The sequence below is a fragment of the Sphaerodactylus townsendi genome, linkage group LG02 (assembly GCF_021028975.2).
Source record: "Sphaerodactylus townsendi isolate TG3544 linkage group LG02, MPM_Stown_v2.3, whole genome shotgun sequence".
Taxonomy (NCBI): domain Eukaryota; kingdom Metazoa; phylum Chordata; class Lepidosauria; order Squamata; family Sphaerodactylidae; genus Sphaerodactylus; species Sphaerodactylus townsendi.
The window spans coordinates 177,325,523-177,340,149 of NC_059426.1; the positions used below are offsets into that span (position 1 = coordinate 177,325,523).

The following is a 14,627-nucleotide window of genomic DNA, read 5'->3' on the forward strand; positions in this document are numbered from 1 at the left end:
ACCATGCTCTGCACAGCCACCTCTAGCCGATGTAAAAATATTTTGCGTTCGTGATAAGGCCACGATCATTCAGGCTTCAACAGTTAGGCTCTTGAGAAGATACAACTGTGATTTTGGAGTTACCCTTGGTGCTATAGCCCAGCAAATCCATTACTGGGCGTAGTTTTAAATTCATACCCACATTCCTTATGATTTTCCGTCCAGTTACAAGTACTGCCCACTCTCTAAGGGCTCGGGATGAGAAAGAGCCACTCTAGATGAGGGGTATGCAACACCTTTGGCCAAAATGCCCCAAACTCCACAACAGATGTTGGGATGGTTGCACTTTTTTGGGTGGGGGGGGATACTTGGCCACAAACAGTTGAAGTAAGCGGAGTCATAGAGGTGTCTGCAACCCTTTGGAAACTCCTCTCAGTTCCTCAGTTGGAGAATTGTGTTGTGTGGCACCAAGCTATGACATCTAGTGGGCCTGACCACACATCCTAGGACAGTGGTGGCGAACCTTTCTGGACAACAATTCCCAGCAGCCCCTGCCAGCATGGCTAATTGGCCATGCTGGCAGGGGCTGATGGGAACTGTAGTCCATAACATCTGGAGTGCCAAAGGTTCACCACCACGGTCCTAGGAGTTACCTACTCCTGCTCCAGATATGCCACAACGTAACATAAGTAGAGCTTTGCGGGATCAGGTTGAAGGCCCCCAAGGGCAGCATTTTGTCCACACAGTGGCTGACCAGCTGCCTCTAGGAAGCCCATGAGCAGGTCCACGGCCACGGCATCCTCCAACAGCCCCTCGCCGCTCAGCAACCGATATAAAGTGGCACCGGGAGTTCAGTGCTGGCGGAAGCGGACAGCCACCGTGACTAGCAGCCATCAATAGTCCTGTTCTCCATGACTTCACCCCCTCCCCTTTCAAAGCCTTCCCAGTTGGCGGCCACCACCAACCACATCCTGTGGCAGCGAGTGCCACAATTTAATTACGTGTTTAAATTGCAAAGCAGAAGAAGAGTTTGGATTTATATCCCCCCTTTTTCTCCTGTAGGAGACTCAAAGGGGCTTACAATCTCCTTGCCCTTCTCCCCTCACAACAAACACCCTGTGAGGTGGGTGGGGATGAGAGAGCGCCGAAAAGCGGTGACTAGCCCAAGCTCACCCAGCTGGCGTGTGTGGGAGTGCCCAGGCTAATCTGAATTCCCCAGATAAGCCTCCACAGCTCAGGCGGAACCGGGTTGGAACCGGCGGCAGAGCTGGGAATCAAACCCGGTTCCTCCAGATCAGAGTGCACCTGCTCTTAGCCACGACGTCACTGCTTTCCTTAGCCACTGCGCCACAGTACTTTCCTGTTCTGTCCTGAATCTCATCCCATTCAGCTTCAATGGATGACCCTGGGTTCTAGAATCATGAGAGATGAAGAACTGCTTGACCATGATTAAAACTACCAAAAAAAATTACGTGATGGGGAGCTTTGAAAAACAAGCCATAAATAGTTTCCTGGAAGTCAACAATCACTAGGAAATGAGAACAATCGGGAGGAGCTTGTAGTACATTCCTTTATTTCCTTTGGCTTCCTGTATCTTGTCCCGGCTACTCTTCGTCCGTTTTAGCTTAGGAGAGTAAAGAGGGTCAAGAAAGGGGCTATAAATTCTGCTGGGCTTGGAGATTGTAGACAGGGAAAAGCACATTTATTTATTATATGCTTTTCCAACCTATCTGGGCAACCCAGAAGATCCAGGACAATGGAAGTATTTGTGGAGGAATTGACTCTTACTCTACTTTGCCTACAAGAAGGTTTATCTCAGAGGTTTGCTCTACTGAGTTCAGTGGGACAGATCTCCTAGAACAGTGATGGCGAATCTTTTCGAGACTGAGTGCCCAAATTGCAACCCAAAACCCACTTATTTATCGCAAGGCGCCAACACAGCAATTTAACCTGAACACTGAGGTTTTAGTTTTAAAAAACCGGTTGGCTCCGAGGCACGTGTTACTCAGGAGTAAGCTTAGTGAAGCAACCGTGCAACGCTTCAAATGGGTGAATCACAATCCTAGGAGGGTTTACTCAGAAGCAAGCCCCATTGCCAGCAACCGAGCTTACTCCCAGGTAAAGGATCATGCCCAGGCCAGCCTAGATGTGTGTGTGAAGGGGGGGTGTGATTTTCCACCCCCCTCCCACATGATGAACTCTGTGCATGAGTGCCCACAGAGAGGGCTCTGAGTGCCACCTCTGGCACCCGTGCCATAGGTTCGCCACCACTGTCCTAGAAGGGATGCATAAGACTGAAGTCCCTCTCACTGGATTTCAAGTAAACAAAAATCAAAAGTCAGACTATATTCAGCAGAGAAGACTCTGAGAAGCACCCGGCACTTCCTGTTGCCACTTAAAGAGGCGGCTGGCATTTTAAATGGAGACAGACAGGAAAGATGTTTCGGGCGTAAAGTTACCACTCATGTTTGCATTGGTAAAACGATCCGCTAGACGCTGCTCCGCAGGGGTTTTTCTTGGGACTGGCCCCAGCGTGCTCTCCCCCCACCTCAGACAGTTCAACTCCAGGACTTCCTGCCGTGACGCAAAAGAGGATACACTTCCTTCTCAAGCTACTGACCCACAATTAAAATTAGGAAGGTGGCGTAAGGGCAGGAGTCGCAGAGTCTACGGATCGTCAAGGGACCCTGAATTTGTTCCCGATGGAGCTGCTTGTGATGGACAGAGCCAAGGTTCCAGTCATCGGCAGCGATGGCATGCGCCTGACAGAACACAACTGTGCCAACACCGTGTCACAACGAGTGACATTTCTTACTTGTAAAATGGCAATTTAAATTTAAACACAGTGGTTGGTATTGACGTCCCAGTCTCCCCAGCCACCTCTGGGCCTGTGCCAGGAATCTCAACCTGACGGCTATTAATACTCATCTACCATCTGCTGTCAAGGTTAATGATGGATTCTGAACGCCCCGGCGTGGAAACTGTCCCTGGAGAATCTGTCCCTTCCTCCCTCTCGGCCGTCCCTCCTCTCTGCTGATCTTTAGACAGACCTGGAGAACATTTGAAAGGGCTTTTCAGAGAATCCGTTGCTGGTATTTTACTTGATTTTTACATTTTGCTTCAAATAAACAATACACACTCGCCTTTCTCTTGCATTATCTCAAGAACCAAAGCAGCGTAAGCGGATTCCTTCCTTTCCTTAACTGTTGCTTTTTTTAACAAAATAAAAAAATAAGGATAGGTCTTATATAGTTTTATTGCAGTTTTGCATGTTAACGTTTAGCACCCTGAGCTCCGCTTGATGACTGTGGTTTTATACAGACACCTCTGCTCGACATACAATTGTTATATATTAAAACAGGGGCGGCCAGTGTGGTGCAGTGGTCTGTCAGACAAGGATCTTGGAGACCGGGTTCGAATCTCCATTCTGCTGCAGAGGCTTACTGGATGACCCTGGGCCAGCCCTGTATTTGCAGCCTAACCAACTTCACAGGGAAAAAAGCGTTTGGGTCCAGGGGCACCTTTTTAAGACCAACAAAGTTTTATAAAGTATAAAGGGTGCCACTGGACCCAAACTTTTTCGGCTACTCACCCACCTGAATCTAACTCACAAGTTTGTTGTAAGGATAACATGCACATGCAGCCTTTCCTTGGTTTCATTTCCGCTTTTGCGATTGGCCAGCAGAAGGGCATGCAAACATTAAACAGTCAAACGCGTAACTTTGAATCGTTCATGGTTTACACAGGTAACAATTAACTGTTTGCACAGTTAAACAGTTAAACGTTAAACTTTTACACGCTGGTTTTTTTTATCACACCCCTACAATGTAGGTTTCTGCAGTGGGAAAAGGTCCTGCCCCATCAAGGCACGCCAACCAATCAGGGGAGACCGGCGAAGCGAGTTTGCCTGGTAGTGGGGATTGCTAAGAGTTCTGCAACCGGGTGTGTCTGCTGTGTGCTCGCTGCGGTGGGGAGGGAGAAACTCCAATGAAGAAGACACAGTTTCACAATGAACAGGTTTGGATCTGCGTGCAAATTTCAAGTGGGGATTCGACCCTAGAAGGCTTCGAGAGGACAAGCTGAGAATCAAACCTGGTTCTGCAAATTAAGAGTTCACCACTCCTGATCACTTCACCAAGTGGGCTCTCTCGCCACGACTGACACGGTCCGACTGTTTAATTGCCAAGCAATGCAAAGTACTAAGCAGCTCTTTGGTAGCTTCTGCATGCTTAAGCTGTAAAGCCATTTCCTACCCAGCAGTCACTGACACGGCCATCAAGAAATTAAGTGTGACTCCCACATCCTTCCCTCGAGTATCTGCTCCATTTCTGACTTGGACCATCCTGAGGTGTCCCACACCATTCCATCATCCTATTCCACTCAAACAAAGAGACAAGACTCCTACCTGATCCAGGGGTAATTAGCGGCCCTTCCAGCTCAAGCGTCTCATCTTCATACTGGTCGTCTAGTTTTTTCTTTTTCTTCTTGGTGGGATCTCGGGGCTTCCTTAAGAGGGAGAGTTCTTCCGGATGCCTGATGTCTGGGGAAATAAAATGAAGGCGTTAACGTTAATATAATTTGGATCATGTTCAAGATTTTAGTCTTAACTTTTAAGGCCTTGAGTGGTCTGGGATCCTCATATCTTCAGAACTGCACCTCCCCATATTGCCCAAGGAGGGCACTTCAATCCTCCAATGGAAACCTGCTGGCAGTCTCTGGCCCCGAGGACATTAGGCTGGCCTTGATCAGAGCCAGGGCTTTCTCAGCCCTGGCTCCAGCCTGGTGCAACTCTCTGCCAGCTGACACCAGGGCCCTGCAGAATCTTAACCAGTTCCATGGGGAATGTAAGATAGAGGCCCCTTCTGCACATGCAGAATAATGCACATTCAATCCACTTTCACAATTGTTTGAAAGTGGATTTTGCTATTCCACACAGTAAAATCCAGCGAAGAAGAAGAAGAAGAAGAAGAAGAAGAAGAAGAAGAAGAAGGAGGAGGAGGAGGAGGAGGAGGAGGAGGAGGAGGAGGAGGAGGAGGAGGAGGAGGAGGAGGAGGAGGAGGAGGAGGAGGAGGAGTTTGGATTTATATCCCCCCTTTCTCTCCAGCAGGAGAGGCCTCAAGAGGCTTACAAATGCTCCTGCCCTTCCCCTCTGCTCACAGCAAACTTACCCTGTGAGAGGCCAGGTGGGGGGCTGAGAGCTCCGGCTCGACTGGAAGGTCACCCAGCTAGGCGTGTGCAAGGGAGTGCACAGAGCTAATCACAGAATTCCCCAGATAAGCCTCTACAGCTCAGGCGGAAGAGCTGGGAATCAAACCCGGTTCCTCCAGATTAGATACACGAGCTCTTAACCTCCTACGCCACTGCTGCTCATGCATTGAAAGTGCATTATTCTGCATGTGGGGAAGGGACCAGAGATGTTCCACCGGGCCTTTGGTTCAGGCCACCCACTGTCCCTGTCCCCTCTTGCCAGCCAGCTTCCCAACCACCAATCATCAACCATCACTTTTCAGTTACAATCTAGGAGCGTGCATTTAATCTGAGCGCCTTCCCCCCACCTTGTTTTGTTTGTCCCTACAGTGTCTCCCCATCGCTATGACGACATGCACGCAATAATGACGTTTTGTTGTCATTGTGCGCTTTAACAAAAGTTACAGCAGCATTCCTCGATGCACACAATTTCGAACTCGCCGCATCATGTCTCCGCCCATCCCTACATTAAATGCAATATGAAGCAGCCGAGTTTAGCATAGCCACGAGCTACAGAGTAGGCATCTCTAAACCTCTTTGTCCTAGTTCACGAAGGGCCCTGTATGGAGTCTCTGCCAGATGAGCAGTTTAAAAAAGAGAGTGTGCTGGATAGAGGCGGGTCCCTCAGAATATTTTGGGCTTTTATTATTTGGGAAGCCGGGCGTATAGATTTCTTCCAAGGAGGAGAGGGCAGCCGATAATCCTTTATTGCAGTGGTGATCACGCTGGGCGCCTTCCTATTCGCCACTGTGCAACTGGAGAACCATACACAGATGCAGTAGGTTAGGACACTCTCTATAGCACAGCGGTAAAAGGACACCAGGAGTTTTCCATCCAGTTGCTGCTTCCTTAAAGTCAAGATATTTTTAGTGCTTTGCTAGGGCTCTTAATAACGATCTTTGCTGGGCTTTCTTAATGACGACATCGGGGTAGGATTATTGAAAGATGGGAGATGTTGATTATAGGCTGAATGAAACCAATTCGATGACTTGCCATCTGTGGATATATTTTAGGTTGTTAGTATTTTTAGCTGTACTCGAGAGTGATACTTTTATGTGTGTTGATTAATATGTGAGCCTGGCTATGGTCAGGAATGGGCGGGGCATAAATGCAAATAAATAAATAAAAGTTTTCCTGATGAAGGGATCTTTGACTCTTGAAACCTTACACCCCAAAACATCTTGTTGGTCTCTAAGGTGATGCTGGACTCAAACCTTGCCGATCATTTTGGTGGTTCTTTTCTGCAGCTTTTCAGGTGTAGTGACCAGAACTGTACACAGTATTCCAAGTGCGGTCTCACCACAGATTTGTATCAGGGTAGCCTGGTAGCCATGGTTTTATTTCCTGCTATCAATTAATCCCAGTCTTACCATTCCAAGCACCAGTTCCTTCCCCCCAACAACACTGCTGTGTCTTACAACATACCACAGAATCATTTTTGGAGTGCCTAGCATGGCCAGAGAGGCAGGCAATGCCAAACCACCTCTGCAGCTCTCCTGCTTTGAAAACCCTATGGCCGTGGTGGCGAACCTTTGGCACTCCAGATGTTATGGACTACAATTCCCATCAGCCCCTGACAGCATGACCAATTGGCCGTACTTTGGCGGGGGGCTGATAATCCCTGCAGGTATAAGGTTCGCTCACCTATCAGAGATCACCGTAAAATCAGCTGTGACTTGACAGCACAACCACACCCACAACATGGCCAGTGTCACTGAAGGTAAAAAACAGCAATAAGAAATACTGCGTACATTGTTTTGGCCTTGCATTATCAAAACAGAGTGCGCAGCTGAACAAGTCTTGCCCTGTGTTTCATGAGCCCTCTCTTCAAATAATTTTGTCAGGGAAACAAAGACTATCAACAGCATTTCGGTTACCTCACAACCTTTCAAGAAATATTATTCCCCGAGGTTGTGAAGCAAGCAACGGGACTAGAGGAATGACGCCCGCAGGAGTTGCTACCTAAGAGACAAACACAAACAAAAACTCAAAAAGTGTTGCAATAACGTGTCGCCAAATTAAGTTTGCTCACATTTTGACTAACAGGCCAAGGGGCAACAGAACCTTGTCAGCTACAGAAGGAATTAACGCGGGTTGGCTTTCCACGCTAGCTACATCCCACAGCAAAATTAAATCGCGACCAGTGAATAACAATTTTTTAAAAAATGGATACTTTTTAAAAAAAGTTAAGGCCAGTTTTCCTCAATGAGGGAAATGGCTTAGATCAGTGATGGCCAACCTTTTCGAGACCGAGTGCCCAAATTGCAACCCAAAACCCACTTATTTATCCACAAGTGCCAACACGGCAATTTAACCTGAATACTGAGGTTTCAGTTTAGAAAAAATGGTTGGCTTTGAGGCATGCGTTACTTGGGTAGCTTGGTGGTAGTCGGTGGCTTTGCTTTGAAGCAACCATGCAACTCTTCGAACGGGTGTATCACAACCCTAGGAGGGTTTACTCAGAAGCAAGCCCCATTGCCAGCAACCAAGCTTACTCCCAGATAAAGGATCATGCTTTAGTTCTTGGCATGAAAATCAGTGGGGTTTAACAGTGCTTAACAGGGTTACCTACACTGCTTCCCCAAAACTAGGTCTTAGGTTTAATGCTAATAATCAAGCCCAGTGGCCCAGGCCAGCCTAGATGTGTGTGTGTGTGGGGGGCGATTCCCCCCCCATGATGAACTCTGTTTGTGCGTGCCCACAGAGAGGGCTCTGAGTGCCACCTCTGGCACCCGTGCCATAGGTTCGCCACCACTGGCTTAGATGCAAAAATCTAACGTATCTATAATGGCTACAATGCCAAGATGCAGAAGATTCAGGACACGGTTTTCAGGGCACTTTGTGCCAACATTCCTGTGCTCGATTTTGCCAGGTGTGCAGTTATGTAGAAGTGTTGCTGCTGTCTACTTAGTGGGGGAAAGATGGTTAATGAGGCATAGGGCAGAGGTTTGTAAGAAGAGTAGCAGAAGAAGAAGAGTTTGGGTTTATACCCCACCTTTCTCTCCTGAAAGGAGACTCCAGGTGGCTTACAATCTCCTTTCCCTTCCTCTCCCCACAACAGACACCTTGTGAGGCGGGTGGGGCTGAGAGAGTCCTGAGAGAACTGTGACTAGCCCATGGTCACCCAGCAGGCTTCATGCGGAGGAGTGGAGAATCAAACCTGGCTCTCCAGATTAGAATCCACCTGCTGTTAACCACTACACTACAGTGGCTCTCAACAGGAGACCCGCCAGTCAAGTTGAGTAGAAGGCCACCGGGTCTTTGGAGAGACCAGCTGCTGATGTGGGTGCCCGAAACACTCTAAGACCCACTGTCCTTCTCTCAAGAGGAGTTTTAATAGCCGGATGCCATCTATTTTAATTGGGTTTGACAATTGAATGCTGCATTTTAATTCTTAATTTGTATTGATTTTGTTTTTACTTGTTTGTTAGTGTTGTTCACCGCCCTGAGCCCTTCGGGGGAGGGCGGTATAAAAATGAAATAATAAATAAATAAAAAGAAAGAAAGAAAGAAAGAAAGAAAGAAAGAAAGAAAGAAAGAAAGAAAGAAAGAAAGAAAGAAAGAAAGAAAGAAAGAAAGAAAGAAAGAAAGAAAGAAAGAAAGAAAGAAAGAAAGAAAGAAAGAAAGAAAGAAAGAAAGAAAGAAAGAAAGAAATAGGACAGACAAAAGGGAATTCTTTTTTTCTCAGTGAGTAATTAGGCAGTGGAATTCACTGCCAGTGTGCCTGGTTATGGCCATGAGCATAGATGGCTTTAAAAAAGAATTAGACGGGTTAATTAATGACTACTGGCGATCATTACGAGAGTCAGAGGTTGCAAACTTCAGAATGTTCTTTGCATGGATTAAAAATGTGTTTAAGTGACGGGAACCAGAGAGTAGGAATAAGTGGACAGTTTTCACAACGGAAAGAAATAACAGGGTCCCACCAAGAACATAAGAGGAGCTCTGTTGGATCAGACCAGTGGTCCATCTAGTCCAACATCCTGTTTCACGTGGTGGCCAACCAGTTGTCCTTAGAAGAGAGCCAACAGACAGGGTGTGAAGGTCAAAGCCTTCCCTTGAAGTTGCCCCTAGCACTGATATTCTGTTTTTAGGATGACTGGTAAGTTTACACTCAGCTAAAATAACTAAACTGAGGCTATTGTACTTTGGGCACGTAATGAGAAGTCAATAATGCTCGGAAATGTTGAAGGCATCAGGAAAAGAAGACCGAACACGAGATAGATTGACTATATAAAGGAAGCCCTGGCCCTCAGTTTGTAAGACCTGACCAAGGCTGTTAACAATTAGATCAGGAATGCCCAACTGTGGCGCTCCAGATGTTCATAAATTACAATTCCCATCAGCCCCTGCTGGGAATTGTAGTTCATGAACATCTGGAGCGCCACAGTTGGGCACCCCTCAATTAGATGTTTTGGAGTTAATTGATTCATAGGGTCACCATGAATGAAAAGCAACTTGGTGGCACCTGACACACACGTTCACACAGGAGTCTTTGGTAAGGAACATTTTAAAAGCCCTGTAGGAGTCCAAGTGTATCATGTCTAGGTTGTTAACCTACTCAGAATAACTTCAGAAAGGCAGGGCTGAGCTAAACTGTTTTACCTTCAGATGGTTTTGTCCCCCAGGGTGCTTCAGAATTATAATAACAGTTCCAACTGAATGGATATTAGGCCAGCTGGCCTGTAATTTCCTGGATCTCCTTGAGACTAACTGGTTACTTTGTTACTGGTTACATTTGTTACTTTCGAGTCCTCCAAGGAAGAGGTTAGTTTTAGCGACAAGTTACATAGGCTGGTCAGCAATTTCACATTTTCTTAACAACCATCCCCTCAGTTGGATTCAGACACCATTCCCCAAAACAGCATATGCCCGACACTTTCCACAGGGAAAATGCATGCAAAGAATTTATTGGGTTTCTCTGAAATCTCTCATCTGTCTTTCTTAGACAGTCCTTTCTTTTCCTTGCAATCCATCAGCCAAAGTGCCTCTGACTGGTTTCCAGCTCCTGATAGATCTGAGGAAAAATGCTTTTAGCAATCTGCTCCTATCCTTTTGTTTGTCTAACTGTCAACTAACATTTGTTTTGTTGGGGTCCTATCTGTGCAGCTGAGAAAACCTTTGTTTTCTAACTTGAGATGCGCGTTCTGCTTGAACCTCTATTATTGTGTTTTTAAACTACTTTCGCCAAGGTATTTCCCATGATAATAAATGTCAGAAGAATGAAGTTCTAAGAACATAAGAACATAAGAACAAGCCAGCTGGATCAGACCAAAGTCCATCTAGTCCAGCTCTCTGCTACTCGCAGTGGCCCACCAGGTGCCTTTGGGAGCTCTAGCACAGTGATGGCGAACCTATGGCACGGGTGCCAGAGGTGGCACTCGGAGCCCTCTCTGTGGGCACGCACACACAGGGTTCGTCATGTGGGGGTGGAAAATCACCCCCACACACACACATCTAGGGTTGCCTGGGCCACTGAGCACGACATGCGCGCCCTGTGGTGACCAGGGAGGATTCAGCTGACGGGCCTGGTGCTTGTGCTCCAGGTGGCTTCTGCCCGAGGGGGGGGGGGGCGCAGAGGAGGCAGAAATGCTAGAGAGGCACAGAGCAGTGCACCAGGACTTGCTGGAGGCTAGAGCAGGCTGGCCCCTGCTTGAGTGGGTGGGGTGGAGGAAGAGGGAGCCAACCGTTTTTTCTAAACTAAAACCTCAGCATTCAGGTTAAATTGCCGAGTTGGCACTTTGTGATATATAAGTGGGGTTTGAGTTGCAATTTGGGCACTCGGTCTTAAAAAGGTTCGCCATCACTGTTCTAGCATCTGATGCCACTTTTTTTGTATCTTTATATGCATAGACCCAGAAGTCCATTTTTAATATATACTGAGCCCTCTTCCAGCATTTGGTTCTTTCAAACATGGCCGCTTAGTGCGGGAGGAGGCTGTTTTCCTCTCCAGGAAAAAGAATACCTGCCAGGCTTCTTGACAGAGCAAGTGAGCGAGCGGCAGCTCTTGGCATCTCAGCCAGAGACTAAGGACTCTTAATCCTTTTAGACGGATGTGGCAGGTCAGATTCCGATGACTGGACAGAACAGCTTCTGTGACGGCTTTTGGAAACGTGTTCTGTACTTTTACGCACTCTTGAGCTCAAGTTTACTGACACTTTTAACCAATGGTGTGGATGCCCTGCTTCAGAAAACAAGGAAAGAAAATAGTTGTGATCTATCATTTACGATGATGATGATGATGAAGAAGAGTTTGGATTTATACCCCACCTTTCTCTCCTGTAAGGAGACTCAAGGTGGTCTACAAGCTCCTTTCCCTTCCTCTCCCCACAACAGACACCTGGTGAGGCAGGTGGGACTGCTTATGGAAGATGTGCATTGTAATACTGTGGGATCACAGGGCTGATGTTTGTTTTTTAATCTCAGTTTCTAGTTAGGAGGTGAACAAAGAGCAGGACAACCAAAAGAAAGCCGTTCGCGGTCTCGGACCTGCATACCTGAGGGACCGCCTCTCCCCATATTGCCCCAGTAGGCCCCTCCGCTCCTCGGAGGAGGACCTACTCGTGATCCCTGGCCCACAAATGATCAGGCTGGCCTCGACGAGGGGCAGGGCCTTTTCAGCCCTGGCCCCTACCTGGTGGAACAGGCTCCCTAGGGAGATCAGGGCCCTGCGGGACTTACAGAGTTTCCTTACAGGGCCTGCAAGACGGACCTGTTCCGCCAGGCGTTTGGCCAGCCTGGTTAAAAATACATCTACCGTGTTATCTGGCCTCCCATGGGCACAAGGGGGGGGGAGGGGGTAGCCAGACACCATCCACATTTTTAAATGGGTTCTGTTTTTATGTAATTAATATTTAAATTATGTTTTAATGTATGTTTTAACCTTGTTGTGAACCGCCCTGAGCCCTCAGGGGGAGGGCGGTATATAAAATTAATAATAAATAAACACTTGGAAGATTAGAGAATTGATTTACAAAACTGTTTGCAGGGAGTGGTTGGGATGGGCCAAGAATCTTTCACGGGTAGGTCACCACATCTTGGAAGAAGGTGAAGCTGAGCTGATAAAGGAAGGTGAGGAGCCTGGCAGCAGATCTGGGTTTGCCACTGCAAAATGGCCATGAAATATATATTAGGCATGGAAAATAAAATACGAAGTTGATTGTTAACTGATGTACATTGAAAAGAGGGAAAGCTGAATGGAGTTACGTTGGGTGTGGATCCCAAAAAGTGGTAAATTTAGAAGTGGATCCCATATGGAAACAGTCAAGAACATTGGTTTCACTGACCAGATTAGATCTTTCAGTCTAACTTTTGAGAACTCAAGTATTTTTTACTCTTGAAAGAGTTCATCAATTGTACTTTTAAAGTTCCTATCAACATTATATCAATTTTGAGAATCTTCCTATTGTGTTCCTTTCTCCAAACTGATAGAATAAAATCTCAAACAATGGTTTTATGGCCTCTACCTCAGAAATGTTCAGTCATGGAAGAGCTGTGAGTGGATTATTGAGTTTGGACACAGGAAACCCAATCTTGTATCTTGATTGGACTGCAAATGATAAGAACAAGTAACCTCCAAAGATCAATGTGAGGAAGAGCCTTTGAGGTTCTTACTGTGGAAGAAGGTGGTTCTCCCCAACTTCCCCTCTTTTTTCCCCCGTAGCATCCTGTTTCAAAAGGAGTTCTGGCGAACTAGCTGCTTTGTGTTATTTCAGTTGGCCCAAAGTGGACTGTGCTTTGTTTCTGGATTTGGATTTTGCACCAACATGACCGCAAACAACTTTTATCTTCTGTTAAGAAGAAGAAGAAGAAGAAGAAGAAGAAGAAGAAGAAGAAGAAGAAGAAGAAGAAGAAGAAGAAGAAGAAGAGTTTGGATTTATATCCCCCCTTTCTCTCCTGCAGGAGACTCAAAGGGGCTGACAATCTCCTTGCCCTTCCTCCCTCACAACAAACACCCTGTGAGGTAGGTGGGGCTGAGAGAGCTCCGAGAAGCTGTGACTAGCCCAAGGTCACCCAGCTGGCCTGTGTGGGAGTGCACAGGCTAATCTGAATTCCCCAGATAAGCCTCCACAGCTCGGGCGGCAGAGCTGAGAATCAAACCCAGTTCCTCCAGATTAGATACACGAGCTCTTAACCTCCTACGCCACTGCTGCTCTTAACCTCCTACACTACTACATATATGCTGCCATTAACTCGACTTTCCGCCTGTAGTGCTTGTGAGACACGTTCTATTTATAGCTTATTAGCAGTCCAGGACTCTTACTAGGAGGAAGCGGCTATTTCTTTCTAGGGCAAAAAAGTATTCCATTATCATTAAGATGACAGAATGGGGCTTCCAAGGATTCGGCTACAAGCCAGGTCAGATTTCTGAAATGGCACCCACCTGGAAATTAGCCAGCCTCCTATTATCTAAATGCACAATTGGAGTCCTCGTGTGGATACATGTCATCGGCATATTTTGAAAGCTTGGTGGCAAAGGAGGAAATTGCAACTTCAAGGAAAGCGCAGGGAAAACCGGCACATCGATGCTCGGTTACTATGCCAAACGTTTCTACATTCTCAGTAACGGGAGCTTCGTGAAAGCTGTTGCTGACAGAGATTTTCCGGTTTCTGGGTAAACCCTTTTCAAACAGTGGCTTTACCATGGTTTGCATCGCAAGTGTAAACCAGAGTTTGCGGAGTCGGATGCAAAGGTAAACCACGGTTAGCCACAAAACCAGAAATCTCTCATTAAGTGGCTGCAGACAAGTAAGAAAAACAGCAATGAAGCCTGAGGGACCCAAGTCTTGTTCATGCTGCACCAAGTCAATTAAGTCTCAGCCATGCCTTACAGCAGGGGCACCAAAAATGCAGCGGGGGAGGGATCACCTCCAGTCCATGAGAGGGTTTATCAGGCCAGCAAGCTAGCTGAGGCAAAAAAACCCCCTCCCGATCTGGCCTGGCAAACCTACAGTGGACTCCCCAGCCACCCCCTGCTCTCGGTCTGACCCAAACAAGTAAGTTTTAAACAACTTTTGTTTTAAAAAACTTTTGTTGTTTTAATCTATATTGCTGCATAGGTTTCAAGGGGTTTAAGTTTTATGTTGTTGATTTGCTGTTCATTAGAACAGCCGTATTGTGAGCCGCCTCGAGCCCTTAGGGGATGAGGCGGCCTGTAAGTCTAATAGATAGATAGATTAGATAGATGATAGATAGATGATAGACAGACAGACAGACAGACAGACAGACAGACAAGTCACATCCAGCCCTCGTATCAAATGAGTCCAGCCCCCTTGCCCTGCATGTTCTCCGGCCCAGGGCTGCACCTGGAGAGAAGCAGGGAAGATATCCCACCGGGTCTATGAAGCGAGGGCACAAAGCCAGCCTCTACAGCTCGAATCACAGGAATCCGTTCCATTCAC

At 46.9% G+C, this 14,627-nt stretch overlaps 1 protein-coding gene across 1 annotated transcript in view; it reads right to left on the reverse strand.

Moving 5' to 3' along the window:
• Positions 1-14,627, reverse strand: part of FERMT2 (FERM domain containing kindlin 2) — a 144,917-nt gene that overhangs the window by 59,066 nt on the left and 71,224 nt on the right. The window contains 1 exon segment of the mRNA XM_048486301.1: positions 4,385-4,519. Coding sequence (XP_048342258.1) covers positions 4,385-4,519 — 135 coding nt within the window.